General features: G+C 42.1%; 1 protein-coding gene across 2 annotated transcripts in view; it reads right to left on the bottom strand.

Moving 5' to 3' along the window:
- Window positions 1–13,575, bottom strand: part of raph1a (Ras association (RalGDS/AF-6) and pleckstrin homology domains 1a) — a 146,776-nt gene that overhangs the window by 62,073 nt on the left and 71,128 nt on the right. For both annotated transcript variants that reach the window (XM_078551448.1, XM_078551449.1), the window contains exons 4-5: window positions 12,640–13,193; window positions 4,085–4,162 (exon numbers count right to left, since the gene is read on the bottom strand). In XM_078551448.1, coding sequence (XP_078407574.1) covers window positions 4,085–4,162; window positions 12,640–13,193 — 632 coding nt within the window. The remainder of the gene's footprint in view (window positions 1–4,084; window positions 4,163–12,639; window positions 13,194–13,575) is intronic.

Raw genomic sequence — 13,575 nt, 5'->3', positions numbered from 1 at the left:
TCTTAACAGGACTTGTACAAAATTTGTCATTTTTTCTCTCAATTTAAATCTTGGATTGTCGCACAGTAACTAAACACTATCAATGCACTACTAAGGGAGTGCTTTTCACCAGCTTAAACTGGGACAGATGATTACAAAAGGGCAGCATTCATCTACATGAAACATAATGCTCTACATGAAGACAGCAAATCAACACCATCACTTGATTTTAATAGCGTGACAGTGGGTGTGGGGGAAATGTCATGGTGTCCATTGCTCTCTGACAGTCAGCAATACAACTCCACGTTCTGTCCAGCCAAACATTTGAATTGTGCAATACCAGTGTGATGTACTGGTAGGTGAAGACTGTCACTACATTTGGAGGAAGTTGGAAGTTGAGAGGATACATTAAGTGGAAGATGGCACACAGCACTCAGTGAACACTATTTCCATTGGTGTATTAAGCTTCATCAGACTGAGAGCTTCAAAATTAGTGAATTGTGACTCAGCAAAGGCTAAACATCTCCCAAAGGAATGGAAGAACTCGAGCATCACTGCCAAAGGGGTTGGGTGAGAGAGCAAAACTGCAAACAGATGGGAATCAGCAATATTTTTGCAAACTTGCACCTCTGACAGCATGTATGGGGCACCAACCCATCAAGCTGCAAAGATGCTTCAAATTTGACTGATAGCTGATGTTAAATCACAATATCAACTGATTTATCATTTGTATCTTGCAGCACATGGATGTTCACATCATCCTCAACTGGATAACTGAGGCACAGGTAATACTGGCTTTTTCTTCAAACATGCAACTGACTAAAAAGTTATACCGTGAACAGTTATGGGTTTTTTTGAGCATTGGGCAAGGGGCTGCTACTTCCCTCGCTGAAAGCATCACTTCATGCTGGGGATTCATATACTTCTCACAAATGGTTGTTCCTCATCTGTAAACAAATTTGTAAGATTTACAAAGCTCAGTGTGTGTGCAGGAGCATTAGCGATCTGGAGTGGAAATCCAAGCCAATTGTAATGTCCTTCTGTGGTTCTCTCAGTTTGTAACGATTTTTTTTTGAATGGGTAAACGTTTAAATAATAGATAAAAGCAAGTTCTGCTTACTCAGCTCAGTCTCAGCCAGTCCAGTTTGTGGACTCACTAACTTGGTCTTTAGCCTTACCTTTCCTAAGGAATTCTAACTGTAAATATTGGCCTTCATTTACACTCCCAGCTCCGAGGTCAAGAACGTAGCTCACAGTCTCTTGTTTGAAATCTCAATTGTCCATGTGTCTATTTGTCCTGTGTTCCCAGCCAGGGGTGTGCTATGATACTAACTTCCTCCTCAGTGATATGACAGTAGACAATTTATAAAAGTACCAGAAATCCCTCATTCCCTTGGGGCAGGAACTTAAAAGTATTTCAAAGCATATGGGGACAAGGTGGTCCAGGGTGAGAGACGGCATCTCAAATGTATGAATTTGAAACAGATTATAAACCGAGACATTCTACAAACAGACCCATCTGGTTTTAATATGTATCTTCAATCTATTATTTTAAAGTTACATAAATTCAATGCGTCAAAACAATACATGACTGTGTCACAAAATCCTTTCCATGTAGTTCAATGAAAAGGCATGAAACCCAAACGGTGATGCTCCAATTTCTCAGGGAGAGCAGCAGCACTTTGTCAATTTTTCTCTTAGTTTATATCTGAAGGTAATAAATGAGAATGAACAGAGATGCCTATGGTCCTTTGTGGACTATGGCTAATTATTTACTTTTATTGCTTATATTTCATGCAAGTGAAGTGAATGTATTAAACTGACCAATTAGTCTTACTCAGCCATGATCATATTGAGTGGTGGAGCAGGTTTGAAGGGCCGAATGACCTACTCCTGCTCCTATTTTCTATGTTTTCTAAGTAACACAGGCTAGCAGGTTAGTCCTGGATCACAGCTTTGAGACTGGCTAGTTGAGTTGGGATGTAGTGAAGTTGCTCAGCTGAACATATAACAGATACAATGCTGCCATTTACAATCAAGGATTTCACATTTCTTTGCAACAGCAGAACAAGTGTAAAGCACTTACCTTGGAACATGAAGGCAGGAGAGCTTAGTTAACAGAAGCAGTTTGGGAGAGGTTAAGTACCAAACCAGAGATGAACAGGGTAAGGTTTTCATTAAATGAGACCAGGCAGATCAATTTTACCGAATGCTTGACAAGTAATAAACTATTTTGCAAATTGTTCTTATTAAACCAGTTTACTCTTATTAAAGCCATGCCCATTCAAACAATGAGAGAAGACATCATTGGCTTCAAATGGGGGAGAAGAGTTTTGAGTTTTGATAACTGGTGCTATTCTCTCCCACTTGAAGCTAAATGACTTCTGTCATGTATCGCTACCCAAATCTGTGATGCCAAGTTTAGCAACTTATTTCCCTGCATTGTTACTGTTCTGTTGAGTGGCCAAGAGGAAGCATGCATTATTTAAAATAAACAAAGGCCAGAAGATCCACCCATTCTCCTCCTCCTCCCTCTTCATTCATCCTGACCTGTAATCTGACTAAAACCTAATCTGGACACATAAGTAAGTGTTAAAATCCAATATCTCTTATACACCAAGATACTTAACAACTGTTTAGTACAGTGTTTGTCAGAATCACGATCATAACAATTACCTGCTGAACCCTGGGGGGTTAACAAAATGCCCACTTCTAATCATCATCTATAGTTGAAAAAATGTGCATGTTCAGAATGGGCTTGACTATGATACTCCTAATGGATTGAGTAGCCTGGTTCATTCTTTCATTCATGCTTTGCCTGAAGGCTCCTTGGCTCATTGTCTGCTGATGCTTTATCCTAAGCTGTTTCTCTTAGCAGTGTTTGTCAGTGTTGGTTTGCCATTGCCTTCCACTCTCGGGTGCAGGCCGAGGACGCAGGTCCCAAGTTCACCTCAGCTGGAATGGGAATCGCTGTGGGCATTATTCCAAACCACATGCTAGCCATCTAGCCAATTGAGCTAACCAATCCCATTAAAACCCATGAAAAATACCCATTTGGGAAGCTGCCAGAGATTGATTGTGCCCGTAAGACCCTTGAGCAAGTTAACAACAACCTCTCCATGACATCTGCATAGTTTGCTAGCAATTAAAATCTAAGTTCACATGTGAAGAGTAACCATTTGGTTGAGGTGCTCATGAGGGAGGCAGAGACAAGCCTATAAAGAAAAGGACGTTTAGCTTTACTGGAAGTTAATGTTTCTGTAATAATTTAAGACTTTTAAAAAGGGACCATTCTCTGGCTTCACCAATTCAGTTTACATCACAGATCAATAGTGGATGGGATACAGGCCACCGAGCATTTAATAAAACAGCCGGATTTTGGATTAGCACAGCATGGCTACTCACAGGTGAAGTTGTGAATTACAGGAGACCTGCCAAGAGCACAGATATCTGTTCCAGAAGAAATTGCTTCCTTAAGCACCTCTGAAAGCTAAATTTAGTTCCTTCTCAAACACTGCGATACACATCTACGCTGCACAGGCATTTGTAAAGCTCTGTTAATAGCTCCTAGTCGAGAATCCCTTCAGCCAAATTTAACTCCTGCCAAGTGTAGACTTCAAGTGAGTCATTATAAATTTCTTCAACAAAAGGAAGACACTGATTGCATGAGCCTCATACTTTGCCCTATTTACATGTTAGGAGCATCTTCAACAGCAAATAACGTCGGAAAGAGCTTCCATGGAATAAACAAAGGGGTCTATCTGACTCTGGAGACAGAGCACTGCTGTCAAGAAAACAGCTGCATCCACAGCACATATTCCATTTCTTCTAGCCATCTATCTCAGAGGCACACATGCCACCTCCGGAAAGCCTCCAAGGAATCCCTTTTACATCAGAATTGTGAACCTTTCTTTCGGATGCTGATTGACCCATTGGGCATAACTGCCCATTTTCTGATTTAATTAATGAGAACCTTAACCTGATATGAAAGGGAGGGTGTGGAAATAGCAAGTAGCATGAGGCAGTGTAAAACCAGTAAATACATGCAAGCAAGGGACAAGCGAATACATGCAATCAAGCACAATACACCGTGATAGTGACTTACAGTCCTCAGCTCCAAGTCCTTCTCCGCAAAGTCAAGGTGGCGTCTGACCTGTCTACTGTGGCGACTCGAGGGAACATGCTGTGGAGGTGCAAGGGAAAAGGAATGCAAACAGGAAGGAAGGAAGACCCATTTAAAATCATGCAGAAGGAAAATAAACAAGACTCTTTACACTGAGGGTGCCAAGGAGAAGGGAAAAGGATGGTAACTGCACTTGTCAAATGCTCTTTCCACCAGCATGCATTTGTATGGGAAAATTAAGAGCCACGAGTCAAATTCAATGTTTTCAACTATATTGGGGAAACCTACCTAGAAATCCTTCCTCAGATCAAATTTTACAGCACATGTCCAAAAGGTCCCATCAGCAAAGTATTGAAACGCAATTACTTTGCCTTAGACAAACTCATTCCGTGTAGACCATACTCTAACACAACAGACTTGTGGATACAAAGTTTAATGTTTCCGCAGTTTAAAATACGCAATGTCGCCTGTCCACTTGATTCTCATGGTACAACGATCCATTCATGCATCAGAATGTCCCTCCATAATTTTGCATCTTGGATCCCAGATGCCAGTGGTTGTCACAAACCCAACAGCATCTGTAGCTGCCTAGACTGCTCCCCTGTCACACTGGGTGGGCACGTGAGCAGTTCGACTTGTATGTGCATTTGTGGGCCCTCAAATGAACTCTCGATCATTCATGAGCCTGTGATTCAATGCCAGCCATCTGCTACTCGAAACAGAGCATCTAAGTGCTCATCTCCCCAGGGACTCCCTTGAGATAAAAGGCATTGGCATTATTTATTCCTGAATAAAATAAATAGCTACAATAGTCACATGTATTTATGCTTTAAAGTCAACATTTTGTACATCCCAGCAATATCAATGTTAAGGAGACTGTTTCAGGAAGGCAGTCAGTGATTCTTCTGGTCAGTTTCAATTATCATTACCTTGATATTCGAAGATTATGATGGGTTGAAAAACAAATAACAGATGAGAAGATTGATGATTAAAATACCTGGCGTGCAATTCAAAGTAGCAAAAACAATTCCCTCCTCAATATAAACTAGAAAGGCCAGCATATCTGTCTCTCACCACATGACAGAGAACGAGAGGAGGGGAACAAGCAAGGGGGACAGAGGTACAGAGGGGTGAGCAAGCCAGTGCACAAGATTGAAACAGAACATTTACAGCACAGACCGCAGGTTACAACTGGCAAGGAACCTTTTGCAGGAAAGGGGTAGGAGAGAAGAATAAGAAGGTTTCAAACTTAGAAGCAAGTTGATGGCATTTAGGAGTTTTTTTTAAAAAAAGGAAAAGCTGATAGATGTAGGACCTACCACCTTCTCCTATTTGTTATTACTTTCCTAGTAGCTTCCTAGCTACGAAGTCTTAAACTTTTTGCTGTTGTTAATTAATAATTTGGTCAGCATTGTTTTAGAGGAATACAGCTGGTGTGAGGATATCTAATCTCTGGCTAGCTCTAAAATGGCAGATCCAACTCACTGCCACTACCCCTTTGTTACTTTACAAGGTTCTCATTATGGGAGACAACCTGTGGGGTTGGGAGGAGTGGGAGGGTGGGAAAACTAAGGTTTTACAAGTATAAATGGAGGTACAGGACTGAAAAAGATACTGTGGTCTTTTGGCCAGTCACAAAACCAGAAGTTTTAATTGTGCACTCACATTCAATATATAATTAATTCTTCTGTAAATTTTCCCACACTACCCACTCTCATTGCCTCCTGGACTGTCCAGTTTTCTACCTCTTCACCATCCTCCGAGCAAACTGTGTCCCTCTGAACTTGAACCCATCGCCAATGTCTCATGGTTCAAAAGTTTGCAGCTGTCTTGTTCATTATCAATTAATCTAGCCCCCAAGAATGCCAAGTGCTTCAGCAACATTGCCCCTGAAACTGCACTTCTCCAGAGTGAAGAATTCCAAGTTCCTCAAACTCTCCTCATCGCAGATGTTCAAGCAAGGTATCAGTATGATTGCTCTGGGAACTCTCCTCAGAGCTTGGGTTGGCCATTAAATTAGAGCTGTTTCACCCACATTTCAAGTACATGAGAGAGAGACCTACTGTTGAAAACAAATCTCACAGCAAGGGGGTAGAAACTTCGACTGCCACAGATCTTGGAGTGGCATTTTATAACTGCACTGATGAGAGAGATCGGCATTACCCTCGAAACTAATAAGAGTGCAAGGGTAGCTATTTTCTGGCAAATTTGAGAGGACGAGTGACAGGCAAGAGAAAGTAACAAAACACTGAAAATTCTCATTCCTAACTCCGCCCAAAGATTATGCTGCTGCTTTATTCTTCAGAAGTGAAAGGTTTCAAAACAAAGATGTCCAATGTTACATTCTAATCCTCTAACATGAGCACTCATGACTGAAATAGCACAAAACCCAGGCCCCTTTTTAACTTTTCCAATGTGGTTTCTCATACTAAAGTTGCAAGTCACAGCAGCCACATAAACCAGCTGAATCTAAGGAGTTTTCATTCTACTTCAGCTCCTCTCCTTATAGATCAGATGGCAAGAGTGTGGAGTAACTGAGCCATACTGGCCACAAAGATCCCACGATTGATTCCCGATATGCATCATGCTATACTGATTTCAGCCCGAGTGGCACAGCCTCTAGAGTGGGCGAGGGAGAAAACCTGCAAGAATTCCAACGCACAAACTTGGATGGCAATATGGACATCAGGTGAGGACAAGATTAGACTGGCAGTGATACCTTTTGCAGCCGTACATCCAACCAGCATTCATCACCTTGGCTCATCTGTTGAATAGGATACTGCAGGATCATACCACAACAAATTAATGCTTTGCAACTGTACCTTAGTACTAATTTAGATTCACTGCCTCTCTCAAACCTCAAACAACATTTATTTGGATTTAATCAATGAATCTTGCTGTAAAACCAAGGCTCGGGTTTATTGTCTATCCAACATTAGCAAGATACTCCCCAAGTTGTGTTGGCTGTGGCTCAGTGGGTAGCAGTCTTGCCCGAGTCAGAAGTTTGTGGGTTCAAGCACCACTTCAGAGGCAAGAGCACAAAAATCTAGATTGTCACTCCCTGTGCTATACCGAGGAAGTGTTGAATAGTTAGATGCTGCCTTTCGGATGAGACATTAAACCAGGTGGACTCTCAGGTGGACAGAAGATCCCATGGCACTATTTTGAAGAGGAGCAGGGGACCTATTTTCTTTGTCCTGGTTAACAGTTATTACTCAATCAACATCACTAAACAATCTAATAACCTCAGATTATCACATTGCTGTCTGTGGAAGTTTGCTGTATGCAAATTAGCTGCATTGTTTCTTACATTACACTAGCAGCTACACTTCATAAAGTACTTCATAGGATGTAAAGCACTTTGGGACAGCCTGAGGTTGTGAAAGGTGCTACATAAATGCAAGCCTTTTTTTTAAAGTATGGTTGAGGCTGTGGAATGCAATGCCAGTGTTACTGATTAAAACAAACATTTTTTTAAAAAAATTCATACTCAAGATGTTACCAGTCGCCTTATTGTCCATCTAGTTATCCTGGTGTGGTGATGGTGGGCTGCCTTCTTGAACCATTGCTGTAGAAGTTGATGCAACTCAGAGGGCTTCAGAGTCAGCAATGCAGGACTGGAATTACGTACAGGCCAGACTGAGTAAGGAGAGCAAGATTCCTTCTCTAAAGGATATTAGTGAATCCGTTGGGCTTTTATGACAATCCAACTGCTTCATGGTCACTTTAACTGATGTCAGTCTTTTTCATGTTTAAATTTATTCACCTTCTCAAACTTCCATGTCAGGATTTGAACTAATTTCCTCTGGATTACTAATCTAGTAACAAGAAAGCATTAAACAGGTTGTTGAAGGATAGGAGATAAAGGGACTAGGGCTACTGCTCATGTGGAGAAGACACATTGACAGACTGGTTGGAACAAACAGCCTTTTCCATCATATAATGTCTTATGTTTTTCCAAGCAATATGAGCTCTGGAAACTAGCTTTTTAGTCACATTGTTAAGGATGCAAGTATTCAACCAAGGTGCCTTGCATTTTGGTCTACACCTCATTCAGATGATAGAAGGTACATCTAATGTTCACACATGAACACAGAAATACAGTGGACAACTGGCACAGAGCAAGGTCCCACAAACAGCAATGAGAAATTTTTGGCCAAAAACGGAGAGAGATTTTTTTTTTTAAATGATGAAAAGCTAGGAACAGTGAAGGTCCAAAGGAGATATAGGGGTCTTTTAGTCAGATCAATAAAATGTATTAGTCTATTACAAGATAATCAATGCTAATGAAATGTCATCCCTTATAACTAGAGTACTGGAATACAAGGGAGAAAGTTTTCTAATTGCTATACAAAGCCCTGGTAAAACCACATCTGGAATAACTAAGCTCTGGGCATCGCACCTTAGAAAGGATATGCAGTCCTTGGAAGGAGTGCAACACTGATTCACCAGAATGTTACCAGGGTTCCAAAGGTTAGGTTATGAAGTGAGATTAAAGTTGAAATTCTAGGGAATACAACAGTTAAAGGGTGTCTTGAATGAAGCATTTAGAATTTTGAAAGGAATTGATGGGGAGATTAGAGAGAAATGTTTTCTGGTGGTGGGAAAGAGTAGAAGGAGCCAGAATCTTAAAATCAGAGCCAAGTCATTCAGAAAAAAAGGATGGTGGAAATGTGGAGCTCTCTCTGTACTTGTCCTGGGAGTGTTTGATAGGGACAGCGTAGAGGGAGTTTTACTCTGTATTTAGCCCCATGCTGTGCCTGTCTCTGGAGTGTTTGATGGGACAGTATAGGGGGAATTTTACGCGGTATCTACCCTGTGAGTACCTGGTGCTGACATTAGATAGGCAAAGAAAAAATCACAAAAGTTAGGCATTTTCCTGCAGATTAGGAAGTTAACAGTGAATTAGACTTTGATCCAAAAATCCAAACCCCCTCCCTGCTGGATGGAAGTGAATATTCAGATCAGACAGCCCAGATTACCACCCTCAGATTGGGATTACAACACAACAATGATCACTGCAAAGTAGCTTACTCTGCAACGGAATCAGAGTTACACTACATCCTGTTGCAGATACTGGTGCACAAGTACAATACACCTCTTTCAAAACATCACAACCACATATACCAAGTCTTTCCTTCCTCTCTTTAAAATATAAAAATTAACAGATCACCTGGTCATGTTTGCAGGAGCAGCTCAGTAAGGATTGGAGCAGGTTGCCTGCCTTCTCAGCTGAACACAATGTTTGGGAAGTGGAGGATGTGAAGAAAGGCACAAATGAGTAGAAATACACCATACATGGTTCTACTTTTTTTTTTATATAAACCCATAGGTTTGATCTTCCAATGGAACTGCAAAAATCACTAATCTTGACTAACAGCACGCAACTGTCAGCCATGGCACAGGATTTAAAACTACTTGCAACTCCAGACAACAGGACTTTCAACTTTGTTTTTCAGAGCAATGCGCCAAATGGGCGATGGAACACCTCAGCAGCTAGTTTCTAATTTCAGCTTCGCTGTGCACGAGGGAATTACAAATTACCTCCCAGCTGTTAGCCAGCTAGTCTTCACTTACAGAGGAGCTTCAGTGTCATCTGTTTTGTTACTCTGAAGGTGAACAATGCAAACAAACTGGAAAAAGGAAAGAGACCTTCCAATTACACCCACGGGAGAAAACAAACAGACCTCAAAAGAAAACAAGTCAGAGAGGAGCCTGCTCGGCTACTATTTTCATTACACAAAATATTGCCATAATATTCAACGTTTCCATGCATTTTCACATTGGCTTTATCCAGTTTCTCCCCTCTTGCTAATGGATTGACTTGCTGGGGTAGGGTTCTGCTGGAGTATTGCATTCAGTTCTGAGCACCACACCTCAGGAAGCTATGGCAGGGCCACTGCGCAAATTCACCACCCTGGTTCTAAAACTGATGACACTATGACAACAGATTTCATATACTAGACTTTTATTCCCTTGAGCATAAAAGATTAAGGGATGACCAAATTGAGTATTTTTAAATTAATTCACAGGATGTGAGCGTCGCTAGCAAAGCCAGCATTTGCTGCCTATCCTTAACTGTCCTCGAGAAGGTGGTGGTGAGCCATCTATCTGAAGTTTTGCAGTCCATGTAGTGTAGGTACACCCAGAGTGCTGCTGGGAAGTGCTGGGATTTTGACTCAATAACAGTAAAGGAACAACAATATAGTTCCTAGTCAAGATGGTGTGTGGCTTGGAGGGAAACTTGCTGCCCTTATCCTTCTAGGTGTAGAGGTCGAAGGTGGCGTGTTTAAGATGCTGAAAGGCATTAACAGGGTGATCGAGGCGAAACAATTCATTATGGTCCAGAACAAGGGGCATAACTTTGTAATATTAGAGCTAGGCCATTCAGTGTTGTTAGGAAGCACTTCTTCAAAGGGTCATGAAAATCTTGAACTCCCTCCCTAAAACATCCCTAAAACAGCTGTTGGAGTTAAGGGTGTTCAGGTCCCACAGCAGTCAGAATTTGCGGTCCTGCTTATATTAACTCTTTGATGAAGCTGATGAGGGTAGTGTTGGTGATGTTGTGTATATGGGCTTTCAAACAACATCTGATAAAGTACCACATAATAGATCTGTTGGCAAGATTGAAGCCCATGGGATTGAAGCTGCAGTGGCAATGAGGATACAAGTTGACAAAGAGCCAGAGGGCAGACACTTGTGGTGAACAGTTGTTTCACAGACTGGGGTTTGGTGGGGGGGGGGGTGGAGAATGTGCAGCAGTGTTCCCTGGGGTTGTTGCTGGGGTCACTGCTTTTTTTGATTCATATCCTGGGCTTCAGGATGACTTGAAAATGTAGTATGCAGGGAGGAAAATAGCAGCTGACATCAGGGGGAACATAGGGAGACTGGTGAAAAAGAGGAGAAATAGGGCAGATGAAATTTTACACAGAAGCATCAAGTGGTTCATTTTGGAAGGAAGAATGTGAACAGGGAATAGAAGCCAAACTGTACAATTTAAGGGGGATGCAAGAGCACATAGAACTGGAGGGGAACATAAAGTTTTTAAGGTGGCAGGGCAATTTGAGAAGGCTGTTAAAAAAGCACACATGATCCTTGACTTTATAAATAGTGGCATAGAGTAGGCAAGCAGGGAAATTATACTAAAGCTTTATAAATCACTGGGCTAGGCCCCAGCTAGAGTATTGTGGCCAATTCTGAGAACACGTTAGAAAGGGTGTCAAGGCCTCAAAAAAGTTGCATTAATTAATAGAATGCCACCAGGGATGAGGGACTTCAGTTATGTGGCGAGACTGGGGTTGGTCTACTTACAGCAGAGAACTTTGAAGGGGAGATTTAATAGAGGTATTCAAAACCTTGAAGGGTTTTGATAATTTCTCCTCACTCAGTTTCCACTGGCAGAAAGGCAACAACTAGAGGGACAGATTTAAGCTAATCGGCAAAAGAATAGAAGGGGAGATGAGAAATTTTTTGAGGCAGTGCACAATGATGATCTGGAATGCACTACCGGAAAAGGATGGCAGGAGCAGATTCATTAATTTTCAAAGGGGAATTGGATAAATACTTGAAAAGAAGTTAAAAAAAATTGTAGGGCTATGGAGAAAGAGCAGGGGGTCCGGGACTAATTGGATAGCTCTTTCGAAGAACCAGCACAGGCATGATGGGCCGAAAGGCCTCTAGCTCTGTTGTATCATTCTACGATTCTTATCAGTAGCCGTGGTGACATCACAGCTGAGCTTGAGCCTGATCTAGTAGCGACTTGACACCCACTTTCCAGCTGGGGTCACTGGGCAGTGATCAGGAGTGGGAGATTTATCCCATTTGTGACCCAGGTTGTGGAGACTAATCATGGTGCCCTACTCTCACAAAGGCTCAGACTGCCAGTCCAATAAATACTCAGAGGCAGATCAGGTACCTTCTGGGTGCAATGGCATAGTTACACATAGGTATTATAAATTTAACCTGCTACGAACTTCAAATTGGATAAAGGACTTGCTGTGCCCAGATTCAAAGAATAAAAATTAGAAAATGGTGGACACTTACAGGGGAACAGACAGCATCTCAAAGGATAGCTTAACGTTTTAGTTGGGATCCTTCATTAGAAAACTTAATCCTCACCCAAAACATTAGCCTACCTTAGAGATGGGCTGCGATCTGGATGTGGTTTTGTGCATTTCCAACAGTATTTCAGTTTCCTATAATTCTTGGTTTGTTCTGCTCACCCCAGACTCATCAGGCATTCCAACATATGATCCCTCAACAACTAAGCAACAAAAAGAGAATTCTCTTTTAAAGCACCAGCCTGATAGGGATCTCGGAGATCCAGGAAGGAGAGGGTTGGGGGGGTGAAAGCAGAGTAACAGCTGAAACATAGTTGAAACAGTGATCACAACAGTAATAGCAGAGCATGTTACTGAACTCTCAACTTGCAGTCTTCCTCCTCATTGGTAATGATGCTGTTTACTTCTCCAACTGACATACATTTCGAAACTTGCATTTAACACAAGGGCATGAGACAGGCTACACAAAAACAATACCTCTGTTGCGGGTTGACCTTGCTGGTTTAAATCGAGATCCTGCGGTCGGGTGACCTTGTCAATGTCCAAAGAATCCTGGCTCGATGTGGCAGAGGTAACACTGGATCGAGATGAGGTACTGGTTGAGCGGATGTCTGCATCACTGACAGTTCCAGCTGATCCCGTTCTCCTATGCTGACTGGACACAGAGGGCTTGGTGTCATGTGTCATGGCACCGGTCTGTCGTGCTGCTTCGTCCATACTGAGGGAGGCCTGTTCCAGTTGGGCAGTGATATCATCCAGTGAAAGGTTGGTGTGCAAAGATTTTGGGCTTCTCAATGAAGAGGAGCCCTTCAAGCTACTCTGTTTGGAGGATGCTCGAGTGGCAGATTGTTTCTGAGCAGATTTGGCTTCTTTGCTGGGCATCTTGGCAGGTACATCCTCTTTGAGAGATTTTCTCACAACACTGTCTTTCCTGGAAGGTTCTTTACTGATGTTACTGAGTTCCTGTTCCATGGAGCAGAGGTCTGCCATGAGAGCATCCAGATCCACTCCATCTCCCTGGCTCAGCGCCTCTGAAACACGCAGCACATACAAAATTAAAGGGAGAGAAGGAAAAGATTAGTGTCAGTGGTGGCTCCTAATATCTTTCAGAAATCACTCTGAACCTCAGCATTGATCAATAGGGACAAACATTTAGTCTCTCGATAGGATTCAAAATTCAACTTGGAACTGGAAAGGCCACATGATAAATCCAGTAAAATATCCTGTTCTTATAAATATATTTCTCCAGCATCCAGCACTTTTAATGGGTCTATAACAGCAAGCAGGGCATTTAACACCAGGGCTCTGCAGCTCAGACATGTGGCACGTTAACAGTTTCCAATTTCACATTGGATAAGAGAGGAGAGGGAGATTGAAGGGGTTTAGAGAAGCATCAAGCCACCACTGTGCTGC

Source organism: Cetorhinus maximus, chromosome 11 (assembly GCF_964194155.1).
Source record: "Cetorhinus maximus chromosome 11, sCetMax3.hap1.1, whole genome shotgun sequence".
Lineage (NCBI taxonomy): Eukaryota > Metazoa > Chordata > Chondrichthyes > Lamniformes > Cetorhinidae > Cetorhinus > Cetorhinus maximus.
The sequence above is the reverse complement of the archived record's forward strand: the minus strand, read 5'-3'. Positions and strand labels throughout refer to the sequence as shown.